At 34.6% G+C, this 15,682-nt stretch overlaps 1 protein-coding gene across 1 annotated transcript; it reads right to left on the minus strand.

Moving 5' to 3' along the window:
* Positions 1 to 13,225, minus strand: LOC102592242 (probable ubiquitin-like-specific protease 2A). The gene is made up of 16 exons (XM_006351669.2): positions 12,981 to 13,225; positions 11,251 to 11,522; positions 11,051 to 11,132; positions 10,909 to 10,958; positions 9,854 to 10,036; positions 9,693 to 9,768; positions 9,094 to 9,202; positions 8,395 to 8,469; positions 7,647 to 7,778; positions 6,380 to 6,580; positions 6,242 to 6,297; positions 6,075 to 6,168; positions 5,679 to 5,769; positions 2,740 to 2,859; positions 1,444 to 1,863; positions 1 to 941 (listed from the first exon to the last, which is right to left on the minus strand). Exons 1-16 carry the CDS (start codon positions 13,162 to 13,164, stop codon positions 207 to 209), a joined length of 2,880 nt encoding a protein of 959 aa, XP_006351731.1. The 5' UTR covers positions 13,165 to 13,225; the 3' UTR covers positions 1 to 206.
* Positions 13,226 to 15,682: the final 2,457 nt, after the last annotated feature.

Below are 15,682 nucleotides of genomic sequence, written 5' to 3' on the forward strand. Positions count from 1 at the left end.
AAGATAAAGAAAACAGAAATACCTGATTGATGCTCAACCATATAGTCTGTGTATATACACGTATTACCTCTGGACAGATAAGTCCTGGACAAAAAAGATGGATAAATGAACAGTAAATGCCTGTTGAGACACAAGGTTTATTTACACTTGTACCTATTTCCTTCAGAATCCATTTCAAACAAAAAAAAATGCTGTACATGCAGGTCTCATGAAAGGTCTATGCTGACTCTTCGTGGACGGCGAAACAAATGCCTCCGTTTCCCTACAAAGGGCTTCTTCTCTGATCCTCTTTCTGGTTTTAAATTAATTGCTTCAGTACAAAGCTTGGAGTTGACCTCCTCCGAATCCTGGACAAAACAGCTTGCAAGTTCCTCACTTGATGTTGAAGACAACACAATTTGGTTTATTCCTGTTCCAGAACTGGACACCTCTAAAACTTCAGGCACGTGCCTTGGTTTCTTTGCAGACTGCTCTACTAATTGTGAAGACGGTATCATTTCATTTACTTTATAAACATAGATATCAGAGGAGTTAACCTCCCTATGGCACAAAGCAGAAGTATTGGGTAGGTTATTTTCCAGACCATTCCATTCATGGTTCTCATTTTCCTCCTGAGAATCCAAAACGATATAACCTGCTGCAAGTTCCTCAGGCAAAGTTGGCGAGTTATATTTTGCTGCATCAGGATCAGATACTTCCTCTACTTTAGCCCTAAGATCTTCCTCATCATGTATCTCTATAGAATTTGGATATCCACAGTAACTACTGCTTCGACAACCTGGATTCATCTTTTCAGTATCGAGGCTACTAGCATTTCTTCCAAGACACATGGTCTCGGATCTCAAAATGCTGGAAGCATGTGCTGCTGCAAAATGTTCAACAGGCTGCCTCCTTGATTTTATGGCTGGTGAAACGGTCATCTGCTCTTCAATTGTCTCTTCCTATTAAAAATATGAGAAACAAGACACCTAAGTTAAACACTGGAGATGTGCTCGGATGTGCAAATATAAACTGGATGAGAGACAGGAACAATGTGAAGTGACAACGCTAGGTTAAATATAAAACCCTCTGAACATCAGAACTAAACTCGAGAAAGGAGACAAAATGAAACAACAAAATTGATTGCTTTGTCATAGATGTAGTTGCAAAGGCCTCTTTACCATTTTCTCTACCTTGTCCCGTACCACCCCAAACCTTTATCACCCAACATCCAGAGAAATGGTTTGATAACTAACATCTGGAAATAGTGAAGTTCCCTAAATTATTGTCCTCGCCACTTCCTTACTTCTATTGTACAAATTTTATCACAGACAATTCCCTGGGAACATGAGCAATCACAAAAGAGAATCCATGCAACTATTGTATGGACTTTCATCCAGAAAGACCTATCATTTTGTCACAAAAAGTAGCAAATTTAAGCAAAAGAATGATGAGATTGATTACCTCTATAGGAGACATGACATTCCTAAATGGATTCAGTGAAGCCTTTTGCCCATAAAGCCGACAGCTGTCATAAGTAAGTGACTTTGCAGAATCTTGTGGTCGAGACAAATCTCTAGAAACCACTTCTGATACTCCAGCACTCTTGAAACCCCTTATAAGGTTGGCTACAGGAGATAAAGTAGGAAGTTCATCCTCACGTGACCTCAAGTCATCAGCATAACTTGCTTCTCTTGCATTGCGAGTTTCCTGAAGTAAGCTCAAACTAGTATTTTCCTCTCCTAAGCAATTTAAAGACGAGTTGTCATCAAAATCAGCCGGAGAAACCTTCTGAGCTCTACTTCTGGTAATTTCACAGATCAATCTCTTGATATGTTCCCGTTTGCAATCAACATCTTCAGTTGAGAACCAACTTTCAGAAAGCTGAAAAATAGAATATTACCAAACTATCAAATAAAGTTCCAGTAGAACATGAATAATCATTCAACACAAGAAACAATAGCAGCGCTCCAGTAGAAGTTGATCACATATGTAACTGTCAAAATGGTTTACCATCAACTCTAAGACTGTTAAATCCCTACAGGGTTCACTAAAATCGTGCAATCTTTAACTACAAACATCAAACTAATGAAGTAATGATTCACAGAGATGAGAGGGGCGGCATTTAACAGACAATAACTCGTGAAAAGAGGCATCTTGTAGCCACATAGTGCAACACCCTGCAAATCTTTTTTTTTATTGAGACAAGTAACAAAACACCCTGCAAATCTTAACATTAGGCCACAAGTAAGGAATGACACAACAAAAAAAGAAGTTGCAGATGATGGGAAGAGACAAGCACAATGAATCATCATAACTCGTAGGCTCACCCCCCACCCCTTTATTGAATTTCACAACTACAGGACAGGAATGTTAAATTACCTTAAGATTTTTTTACCAAACTTTATTACTCCCATCACGATGCGATACCAAGTATGACAATGTAAGTTCTTAGAGTTAAAGCTGCATGACGTAGTTCAGATTCAGCGACCTTAAAATTGCACCTCATCAAGGAAACAGTTAAATCTATGTAGTATCAACTAAAATTGCAGAGTACTAACAATCCACGTCCCATCCATTTTGTAACATTATATGAAGCCTTGTTATATAAACAAAGTCAGGTTAATGAGAGATGACAATGAATGAACTGCAAAAGCTTCTCCAAAGTCCAAGATATACTCACTTCATGCCTCCCAACTTACATAAAATTATAATTCTCAGCTCAATTCAAAATGATATAACAAGGAACAGACAGCTTACAAATTTGGAGGATGCACTTAATAGGGAGAGCTTGAAGTTGATTGGAGCCTGCTCCAGAAAAAGTTCCACATAATGGAGCAGAAAAAGGCCACAATCAAATGAGTTCTCCTGCTGTGGCAGCTGGAAGCAAAAGTAATAGGAGTGTGAGAGTAAGATGTTTTAATATAAAAGACTCTGTAGCAAAATACAGATTTGTTATGATGGTTTACTGCAGTTTTAATTTTCCAAAAGTATTTTTCAAGAAGTATGCATGCGAGCTGCAAACACCAAACTTAACCCAAGTCTCGGCAAATAGATGAAATCATGAAAGAGACCAAATACTATAGGAAATAGAATCGATACTGCAGAAAACTTAACAATGTATACATTTGATGAAAACCAATTTGCAAGAGAATGTGGTCGCTAAATCCCTTATTATATGCTATATGAGAACATTAAAAGTAGTAACTCTTCCTGTAACACGTCATTTTTCACTGGAGTCTGCTCACCTCTATGTACTCAACTGAATCCTCCTCGAAAAGTTGTGGAATTCTTTCTTCTTCCTTTGGTTTATTTCAGTTTATGCTTCCCCTCCCCGTCTTTTTCTTTTTTTCCCCTTTTTTTAGTATAGTTTGAGGCAAGGTTGGTTGGAAAAGTCGAGGGGAGCAGTTCCCAATTCGACCAAAAAGGGTCAATGGAACTGTTCAATATATAACACAAGCCCCAAATTTTTTAAGTGTTCCAGTGATAAATGATTAACATTTATACAGTATAAGTAGTGCAAGAGCTTTGTACTCAAGCAGACAATTAACAAATGCTAAATTAGCAAATATAAATATGTGAGGAGCACGCAAAGTTCCCAACTGAAGGACTTTTCTGTTGAACTAATGCTATAAAAGGCTAGTTAGAATTTTGCAGTTTAATTCAAAGAGCAGTAAAAACGCAATGGGGCATTTCATAGTTTTAGAAAGAGATGATTGCTTATCCAAAAAGTATGAGCATACATCACCACATAGGCCCAAGATTAAGGGTTTTTTTCTCAAATGTACATAGAAACAAAATCAATCTGTAGAACTGTAGCATTCAGCAGGCATGAAGATTTGAAATTTGAAAAATCGCCATGTTCAAATGTAATAGATGCAAATTAGAAAAACCAGTTGGCTACATGAGCTGTACTTTACATGGCCACATTACTCGCAATGGATTTTAAAGAAAAAAGTGCAGATAGATGATTACGTTGGAGATGTAGAAAAAGATTTTTTTAAAGTTAAAAAGTAGGTTACTTTATAAAGAGTAGTTATCAAGGTAAAAGAGTAAGATACTTGTGACTCGTTTGGTTTGGGAACAAGTTCTCCCGGAATTATTCATCCCAGGATTGTTATCTCACCCCCTCAATGAGGAATAAGAATAATCTTACAATACCAGGATAAATTATTCCAAAATTTAATCCCAACCAAACATGGGATAAACTCATCCTAAAATTAGTCCAGGGATTAGTTATCCCTCGTACCAAGCAAGCCCTTAAGGAAATTGGTCGAGTCTAGATAAAGTACTTAAGGAAGTTGGTCTAGTTCTTTTTCCTCTCAATCTCTACTCTTTTTTTTTGGGGGGGGGAGGTAAGGGGGCACCTTCATATCCCGGCTAGCTTGCACACACCTCAACTAATCCAGCGCGTAGTATGTCCAATCCAAAAGTACAGATGCTCAACAGCAAGTCGGGGTGCTTTTTGGTTGCAACTAGCATCTTACAAGTTCATAGTCTCTGATAGTGTCAAATTTTAAGGAACTCAGTTCTTCCCATGTTTTCTCAAAAAACAACCTCACTTCTTTCCATTGCAATTCTAACCCTGTAGTTTAGACAATTACAAAAATCACACCTATGCAAAACATGAATTTTGAGTAACAAATATTTCTTCATATCAATATGATGTATTCAGATATTGGTACATACTTTATCTTTCAAGTATGTCAAGGAGATGGATATTGGGCTTAATTTAAGAGACGTTTGGTAGGGTGTGTAAAAATAGTTATGAATAGGGTGTATTAGTAATGTTGATAGTAGGTAGGTGTGTTAAAAATAACAAGCATTGCATAGTTTCTAAATAAATAAAAAGGTTGCTTACAATCATACCCTCCACAAACATGGTGGAAAGGATGTGGAAAAGGTTTTGAGGGGCCATTGTGTCTTTAACCCTTGCATTGTTAATACCATGATGTGCCATGTATTAGTTTTATATAGCATAATACCAAATAGATTGTATTATGACATAGGTTGAAAGTGTACCAAACAAAGGTATTATTAATACACAAAGTTAATGCATCCTACCACACGGCCCCATAGAGTTGGCCAATGAGGTAAGGATCATCCAAACCCATATTAGATAACAACAGTTATTAACACACCGAACTGGACATCTGGAGTGTCAACTAGATGTCAAGTAACTAATAAATTCACTTCCCCAAATTGTAATTACTATAGAGTAAATAAATTTAACAGAACCTCACTAGATTATATTTATGATACAATAAAGTACACACCCTTCGGGGTGGCCCAGTGGTTTGGGCTTGGGACTTCCATGTTGGAGGTCTCAAGTTCGAAACCCCTTGCCAGCGAAAGCAAGGGGTTTGCCTTCTGGGTCGAGCTCGTCGCACCGGGCTTGCCTAGTGCGGGTTACCTCTCCTATGTGGTTTGCGAGCTATTGCATAGGAATGGGGGTTTTACCCTGTGTGCACCCAAAGGGTAGCGGCTGCGGGTTTCCCTTGTCATCAAAAAAATAAAGTACACATGAGGTTGAAGATGATAATAAAACTGTTTTGTTAACCTATAAACAGCAAGAGTGTTCATTATATATGTGCAATAACCAGATTTCCGAAAAGACAACCATTGTTTTTGTTGACAATAACCTGAAAAAGGAAACGACATTTTCAATGCATGATAGAGAGATGGGGAATGAGTGATACCTCAAGACGGACAAACGGAAGACTCGAGAACTTCTTCGCAACATCCTCTCCCACTTCCTTGTGCCTCTCTTTCCACTCTTCCAATAAGTAACTGCACTCACATGACATGAAAATTTCTCTATTTCCATTATAATACAGAAGCTATCTCAGTCTTTCATAGTGAAATCTCAAACGAATTTCACTAATATAGAGACTACCTTATAAAGAAGTCTCCAGAAAATCGTAGTAGTTTGCAATATGCTCAGTTGTTTGGTGAATGACTAAATGCTACATAGTAAACTATTGATACGGATGTACATATAGTATACAAAACATGGTTAACTTGTTGTACATGATTGTGACTAAATTAATAACTACTCAACCTTGTGAGTCAAAGCAACCAAAAATGGATTATACCTTTGTATAAGATTCTTCAGGCCTTTGTGGCTCCCTCGGATTGAGTCCATGTGCAAGATGCATGGAACCCTAGATGATTTCTCCATTTCTTCCTCTGCTAGAAACTTTCTCCAGTTAAGAATAATCCTTTTAACTAGAAACAGAAACATACAAGCCATGGAATATACCTCTAAAGGTAACAACCTCGCCAGGGTGACAGATGACTATCAAACTCCAGTGGAGACTGTCACAAGAAAATAATGTTATAGTGGAGAGCAGCACTATAAAAGTCCTAACATATAAGATGGCTCTATAACTACTTCTACCTGAAGTTGACTGGAATAAAAATGAAATCCTTTCCAAAAAGATTGACTTTTGTGGTCCATCTACGAACTCGCAGGAAAGCAGCTCTACCTTCACAAGCTTTAGAAGGATCTCTATCCAGATCAGCAAGCTTTCTAAAGAAAAAGCTATTGAAAAAATGGAACCTGCCTTTTTCCTCCAGATTCATTTTGTTCTTCAAATACCTGGTAATTCATTTCATCAATTGAGTTTTCCATCTTCACTGTGTTACACAAACAGATGAGCAGGAGAAGAAAAATACAAGGAGATAAGAAGTAGAGAACTTCAGAATAACTGAATGAAATTTCCATTTCCTCGTCTTAGGATGTTGAAATTTGTGGTTTCCAAGAATGATTTTGAATATCATTTTCAGAACAATAGTGCAGAACAGTGCAGTCATAGACCAGAAGAAAGTATTCAGGGTAGATCTCCATCTTACTTCCATAGATGAATTGTTTGAATAAATTCTATATCCGTAGTACATATACACACACAGAAAATTGGGGAAAAAAAATTAAAAGGAATTTTGAAATGTTATACCCTTGGATGATGATTAGAGCCAGATAATAAGGTAATAAAAGTAACAGAGAATCCTCCATATATGACTACCCTAGTATCACCAGTATTAGTTTGTTCTCAAGCACTGGGTACTCTACAACATGGTTAGGTGTTGAAACAAGCAAACCATTAAAATTTATCTTTGGGTGTGAACCTTGAAAGAAACTCCTGTAATACTGTGAACAGCATGAACTGGGACTACAGAAGATCTGATAGTTATTTGCAATGGGGCCTATATTTTGCAAATGGAGGTGGTTGATTCATGTTGCCCATAAACAAACATCTATAACCAGGAGAGAGGAAGGGATAGAGCAATGGAAATAACCAAGTCTGGTAAAAGATGAACCTACTATGCAGTGAAATGATCACGCGTCAATCATGCAGTAAATTTTGACCTGTCCTGATAAAAAAGCTGAAACACAAAGTAGTAACATTTGACCTAAGAGTAACACAGATGCCAAGCCACTAAATGATTCTTTTTATTTGCGGTCTAACAAAAGTAGATCATACTACCAGATGTTGATAACGAACAGCATGTCAATAGTTAATACTTACGAGAACAACTAAGTTCAAATAGATGAATAATTCCAGAAAGAAAGATTATAAGAACAAAAAACATTAGCTAAATTTAATTCCAATCCAAGTTAGCAAGATTTGGGAAGTACCAACTGAAATACGTACATATAAACTCACATAATGTAAAAGTCAATGATGGTATCATTGACGAAAGTCTTAGGCTTTAATAGATCAACATCTCTCTTACTTATGGAAACAGCATCTGGATCCCCTTCTGGAAAAATAATTTCTTCAAAGTTATCCCTGGAACTGTAGATAATGAAATAAGATTGAAACATGAAACAATGTGAAATTACTAAAGATACACGGAAGTTGGAAGCATGTGTAATAGGAAGATTCAGAAGTGGAAGACGCATAACTTATGGCAAAACTTTCAAACTTAGCTCTTAATCACTGTCCATTAACCCAATTCAAAGTTCAATATTCAACTATCTTTCTCTTTTCGTTTTTGGTGTGATTTTAAATTCATTAGATTACTGTAAAGATTGAGCTTTTACAGTAAATAGTGCTAGAAATACATAGAAGAAAGAAAAGTCTGAGGAATATATATCTTACCCTAGAACTTTATAAATACTACATGAACCCAAGATATGTAAAACTAGCAAACTTAGTCTTTCATCCTGGCTCTCCACCTCATAACTGCATCAAATCTTTTGGCAACAAAAGAGAAAAATCGCCACTAAAAGACCTTGTACAATAATTCATAAGTCAAAGACAAAGACAGGAGGAGTGGGCATATGGTCAGTCACCAGTAACTGTTTAAATCGCCAATTGCAAATTGAAGAGCTGGTCATTCTCTCTGACCTTAATCAACTTGCCACCATCAGATTCACATTGAAAAGCAACAAGGATAAGTATCTCTTACTTGGGATGATCATGCTCTTCAACTGAAATGCTTTTCCGTCCAAAAAATGGACTATAGCTCCTTGTGGGATCAAGTCTGACAAAGGAAGCATTATCATGATATAAACATATTAAGAATTCTATCAAACAGGGGAAAGGGAATTAACAGCAAGATTTTAAAAGCTACTCATGGGCAAATCAATAACAAATTGAACCTTAATCATCCATTCCTGATACTACAATCATCTTTAGTAGTTTCACTCAATTCATACATCTCTTGTCCCTCAGACAGTCAATCCCACAACAATGAAGCGTGTCATACAAGGCCAGGAGAATAAATTTAGAGAACTTTTTCAATCAAACAATTTCCAAATCCACAAATTCTAGTGGGAAAAAAAAACGTTCTGCTCCCACAGTCCATCAAAGAACAAAACCCACTTTCTTCATCAAAAGAAAGAGCTTAAGCATTGTACACAGGAACACAAGTCTAACATTGAAGCTTAGCCAGACAAATCTGGAAAACAATAAAAGAGTATCTCAGCTGTGCATGGGGGAGGGCAGGGTGTTGAGACATTTGCCAATAAAACACAGATAAAGAAGGAATTAAAAGTAAACTTCATCATTACTGTCAAAAAGGAACTCAAGATCACCAAAGTATATTATCTATAAAATAAGAGTTAAGAGATGAGCCATCAATGCATTGTTCAATGATGTATCTTACGCTGTAATGTTATTCCATTTATCTTTGTATCGCACATTCAGCATCTTAATTGCTTCTTGTATTTCGGACCAATCAGGGTCGAACAAAGCAAATGTTAACACAATAGCACCTGTAAATTTAGAGATAGTTTCATGTAAACAAAGATTAATCAACATTGGGATCACAGCTTAGAAAACTACCTATATTCTCCCCTAAGAGTAAATTACACAGAAAAATCTAACATTTCAATTTCCAAATCAAGTCTCGAATCCCTTCAAAAGCCATATATTTGATCCATCAAACAGTTACATTCAACGTAATCTCCAGTACGTTTATGAGCAACAGTAATAAATTTTGAGTTTTGGCAAAAATATAGCATTCTCTTCTCCAACCTAATTGTAACAATTAATCTAGCTCAAGCACAAAGCAAGATTTTATTTTAGAGCATGACAGAGGTTCTTTAGAACAATACAGAGGATAGCATGACTCAGCTTCTAGCAATTGCAGATTGAAACCATGAAATTAATCTTCAAATGTTGAGAAATGTAATAAAAAAAGGAAACCATCTAATTTACAATATCAACAATTTATGGGAAAGTATTCTATTGAACTCCTCAAACCTGAACTTTCATTATCAGTGTTAGCTACATCTGAATCCTTGGATTTGAGGTACAATTCCACAAGGGCAGTTTCAACCTATCATTAGCAACAAAGAAGTTAGCAAAGCTCCACTTGCCCTGTTGGTGTGGGGAAAAAAAAGAGAGGACGCACTATAACTCACACTTTTGCACCACTCTGAGTTAATAGTGATAATATCACAAAGTGTCCACTCAGATGTAAATGGTAACTTCATCCCGAAGGAGCCCTCAAGCTTTATGGAACTGCATGAAAAGGTCAAAATGGAACTTGTAGAATATGTATCTTCATACATGATGTGATCAGGTTTAACAACCACCGGAACTTTCTGCAAAAAAGTAGCAAAATGGAAGGTGAAACATGCAATAGTTTTCTGCAAGCTTTGAAGAAATTTCAATCACAACTTGCATCGTTTTTTTTTTTTGATAAGGTAAATTTTTTTTTACTAACAACTGGAGAATCCCCGTATACAATACCAAAAGAAGAGACCCAGCAACAAAATATGGTTCTTAACTTTCATCATTATTTGTGTTTGATTCACTTTCTAAAATGGTTTAACCACTAATAGGGGAAAATACATGCCCATCTCTCCTTTCTCTCTTCTTCACAAGCTCTCCTCCTGCCCCTTCACCACTTCAAGCTTGGCAGTAAAGGAAAAAAGCAGGAAGATTGATGCAACATCAGCAATATATCATATCCTGAAATCAACTTAACACATACCTAAAAATGGAACAGACATCACATTCTACCTTGCTGATTCACATTATGAGTTTTGAAGTGTAATGGAACGGAGAAGGAGTTGGGGTTTGTGTTGTATTTACCAACATACAGCTTGAATCCCACGGCAAATGATTTTTAATTATTAACGTGTGACTGATGTCTGGGTTCAATATGCTTTATGTTAGAAGTGCATTAACTAATAAACTGAAGCCTACACTATGTCACATGGATCTTCCAAAAGTTCAACAACACCAAGTTGCCAACAGAGAAACTGAGGACGGCACATTGACTAGAAGTAAAATCCGAACTTCTTTTAGAAAGATTACTATTAGAAGTTCAAAGTTATGATGGAACAAACAAAGCACCCAGAGAGGCTTGCTCTAGCAGATAACAAGCATTAATATCATTTTTCTTCTGTGGAACATCCAATTTTCAAAATTATTGAATTATAGAAAAGACTACAGAGAGCAGCATGCTCACCGTATCACATAGATTAGGACTCTGCATCAATTCTTGTTGGTTTCCAGAACCTTAAATGAAAAAACAGCACATCTTCATAAGCAAATAAATGGATTTATATGAGCAACCTTGGAAAATATGAAATGATATAATTTTAACAAACCCTTATTTTCTAGCAGACAACAAGATGCCTTGGATGATTTGACTTCGGTAGCATCATCTAAATCGAGAATAACTGGTTCATTCTGCAGAAATTTTGGATGGCAAGTCATAAAGTATTTTTTTAATCAAGGGGATAGTCATAAAGTATTTGTTAGCAGTATGGTAAGTTTGAAACATGAAAAAATCGAGAAAGTTGGGTACATCAGCAAAATCTCTCCGACCAAAATTTTTGCCGTCAGTGATAGAACATTCAGGTGTTTTCACTCTTGTTATATGGGATTTGGCCCCAGAAGTGTCACATTTCGACTCAAGATGGCAAAGCCAATCATCTGTCGAAGGCTTCAAATTTGAAGACCTAGATGCCACAGTGGAACCTGACTCCAATATATTCTTTTCTGCAACATCATCACTATCATCAATGTGTAGGATTTCAATCACCGGATCATTTTGTGTACTACTTATTTCTCCTGCAACTAAGAAAAATTGTTAAATAGAATAACCAGTACTTCTATAGTCATAAGAAGAAAAAAGATAAACTAAATAGATGGACAAAAAACAGGGGAAAAATTAGCAATGAAAAAAGAAAACATCAAAAGGAATCAGCAAACAGAAATAGGTGTCACAGAACATATTAGCACCTATAGTTTGATCCAAAGTTGCGAATGACATTTTCACTGGTTTTATAGATATGTTATTCATCTTCAATAAATCAAAAACCAAAAGCATGTAGACTATAAACAACATTGCTTCCTAAACGAAGCAGAAACTCTTCTGTTGTAAATTTTGAGCACAATCTGGTCACTGATCAGAAGAAACTGCAAGAATAAGTTAAATCATAAACTTACGTTTCTTGATCCCTACATATATATTAGCTTATTCTTGTTCTCAATACTTTTGGTCAATGTGTCTATCACCCCCCACCCCCATGTATTAGTGCATGGCATCCTGAACCTGATTACATGTTCTGTCCTAGTCCATTACCTTCATTCTTCTGTTACATCACTGTTATTCCTTCTCTTTTCAATCTCCTTATTTTCTTTCAACTTTTATACTTTCCCCCTATTCTTCAGAATATGCAAATTTTACTTGCTTGCAGTAGCGGAGGACCATGATAAACTAAAGCATCAAATATATTAAAGTTCTTCCCATTCTAATTATGTGTTCAGTAAAGAAGAAGATAAGGTAGCTATATCAATATTCGTGTGATAGACAGTTCAAACAAAGCCACTCAAATTCCAGTTTTTTGGAATAGTAGTTAGAAAACAATCCAAACCAAGAAAAGCAATTGTGAACTAAATTTGGGTTTTGCAGAAACATACAGCAACGGAGATTTTTTCAATTAACATGAATCCAGAAGCTCTATTATTGTAAATTTAATTTTTTTTAAAAAAAAAACTGGTCACTGATCAGAAGAAACTGCAAGAATAAGTTAAATCATAAACTTACGTTTCTTGATCCCTACATATATATTAGCTTATTCTTGTTCTCAATACTTTTGGTCAATGTGTCTATCACCCCCCACCCCCATGTATTAGTGCATGGCATCCTGAACCTGATTACATGTTCTTTCCTCGTCCATTACCTTCACTCTTCTGTTACATCACTGTTACTCCTCTTCTTTTCAATCTCCTTATGTTCTTTCAACTTTTCTATTTTCCCCCTTCTCTTAACTCCATTAGACACAACTCAGAATATGCAATTATTACTTTCTTGCTGTAGACGAAAACGATGATAAACTAAAAGCATCAAATATATATAATAGTTCTTCCCATTCTAAGATAAGGAAGCGATATCCATATTGATAGACAGTTCAAACTGGAATACCCCGAATTTCAATTTCTTGGAATAATTGTTAAAAAAAAAACAATCCAAATCAAGAAGAGAGCAAGAAAAGTGTTTGTAAAGTAAATTAGGGTTTTGCAGAAACGTACAGCAACGGAGAAAGCAATACTTATCGACGGGAGAATGGAATTTGTTAGGTTTTTGAATTTTGAATGTTTGCAATAACTTTTTAGAGCTTTTCTCAATGCGTTCATCTTCAGGGCTAAAATCGAAAACGGAGAGATCGTGATTCTTGCTAGGGTTTCGCTTGTTCTTGCTTCTCGTCTTCGTCATTATGGATGATGGATGGATCGTCTGAGAAATTTACACTATTTAAACATGTCAACAATTTGTATCCCAATTTAAACCACGCGCTTTGCCAAACTTTAAATACTTTTTGAAGTAATATTTTCTCCACTAATCAAATCGTTTAAACTTTATTTTTTTTCTTTTACCATCTTAACTGTCTAATTAAGTCCCAATTTACGAATTTGGAAAATAAATTAAAGATTTTTATATTTTTTTTAATTGTTAATAATTGTGATTCATAGTATTTTTAGTTAATTTTTAAATAATATATGTGTAACAGGCGGGACTCCTGATACCATTCCTAAAAGCGAAGGAGAAATAGAGAAGAGAAAGAAAAGAGAGAATTTGATAAATTTCTGATATATGCCTCTTAATGCGATTACATCGTTTTAATAGTACTCCTTACAGACAACGGATGGTACTACAGATGTCCTATTCCTAATCGAAAGAGGGACTACAATGCAAATAACCACAAACTATTCTTAAGGGACTAAACTGTAAGATGGAAATAAAATACGTAAATACTTAGAGGACCTAAAGTAAAATAATAAAACTTCTAATTTAACAGTCACAACAGCTTTTGTGACAATATGTTATTTTTTTGTCTCAATTTATATAACACTGATAAAATTTCTAGAGTTAATTAAAAAACTTATATGTCTTTTGAATTATTTATTATTGTGATTATAGACTCTTTATATCTTTTCAAAAAATATATGTTACTTCCTCTTCCTTAATTTATGTGGCGCTAAATTTTTTGATATATTTTTTTAAATATTCTAAGTTGCTAATTGTTACCGTTTATAATAGTTTTTACATAATTTTCTATTATATAAAATATTTTAAAAAAAATTAGACAAACAAATTATAACAGAGAAAGTACAAAATTTTCAAAATACCCTCGATTAGAAGCAGGCATATGACAAATAGTTATCTGCTTTTGGCAGCTTCTACATAATTTTTAAATACATAATAAATGAAAAATAAAAATTAGATAAACAAATTAAAATAGAGAAAAAAAAAACCTCGATCAGAAGCACACATGTCGGCGGGCAGCTGCTTGCTGATATAGTACAAACATTGCATATATTAAAGGATTGCATATATTAAGGGGTTGTTTGGTAGTCCGCATTAAAACAAATAGTCCATGTATTATGTATGGTATTATTTAGTACTATGTTTGGTAGAAATTTGGGCCTATGTATAACTAATTCATGGCTTAGTTATACCTCCTACATGGTATTATAGGATGTATTCCATCTGGAGGTATTAGTAATACATGAGATATAATACCATGGGATAAGTCTATGTAAAGACAAAAATATCCTTCAAATCATTTTAATTATTTTGTTTATTTTCTTGATTTTATGTTTTATATTTGTACTAGTAAATTTATTTAAATAAATTAGCTTACAAATTATTTAGAGAGAGTTGTTTGTTACTAAATAATTCCAATACAAATTAATACAATATTTGAAATGTGAGTTGTTTAACATTAACTAATTAAAAAGGAAAATATATCACATACGACGTTTGTGATCTTAATCAAATGTGTGTGTGTATATATATATATATTTATATATATATTTGTGTGGTTTTCTAATTATTTGTATTTTGAACAATTTATAAAATTGCATATAAATTAAAATTACAACTTAGCAATTTTTATGTGTATTTTTTTACTATTGTTTACCGTATTTTAAATTTTAAAAGTTGATAGTTTATCTTCTTTTTTTAAAATTGAAAATTGACATTTTGTAAGTGATCAATTTACTAAGATGACAATTATTTATCCTCAAATAATTTAAGTGAATATGTTCTTCTCATAGCTAGTTAGAAGGCCATAAAAAAAATATTGTCCGACAATTATTTACCTTAACCCAATTACATAATAATTAAAGGGTATAATTGGAAATAAGTTTTTTATAAAGTTTTAATTCAAACACAAGATGAGACAGGAAATAATTAACCAAACACTTGGTAAAAATAAACTATTCGTTACTAATCAATGCATTATTAATTTTTGTACTAAACGACCCTAACGACATTAAAAATATAGTTTAGAGGCGGATTTAAAGTATGGGGCATAGATTTTGTTTAAATTTTATATTTATATTAAAAAGGAATTTCTAATCACACCCTAAGATAGAAGTAGTTTGTTGGTTCAAACTTTGGTGAGCCCTCCGCAAGGGTTTATTTTATCCCTCTTTTTCCTTATAAGAACACTCATGAACTTCAAATATTTACATAATCAATACTTAACAAAACTCAATTTATATTTAATAGGGCAAACATTATTGGCCTATTTAGCAAAAAATTCGGCGAAGTTAAAAGTGTTTATTCGTGCCCGCCTCCCCTACCAAAACTCAACTTATATTTAAGTTGGAGGTGACAGAGAAGGAGGGGCTAGTGTGTACTTATTTGCAGGCATGCATAGGGCAACATTATGTGAAATTGAATTTTAGCTAGTTCCATCATCATCCTTTTGACAAAATAAAAATTA

Source organism: Solanum tuberosum, unplaced genomic scaffold (genome assembly GCF_000226075.1).
Source record: "Solanum tuberosum cultivar DM 1-3 516 R44 unplaced genomic scaffold, SolTub_3.0 scf00136, whole genome shotgun sequence".
Lineage (NCBI taxonomy): Eukaryota > Viridiplantae > Streptophyta > Magnoliopsida > Solanales > Solanaceae > Solanum > Solanum tuberosum.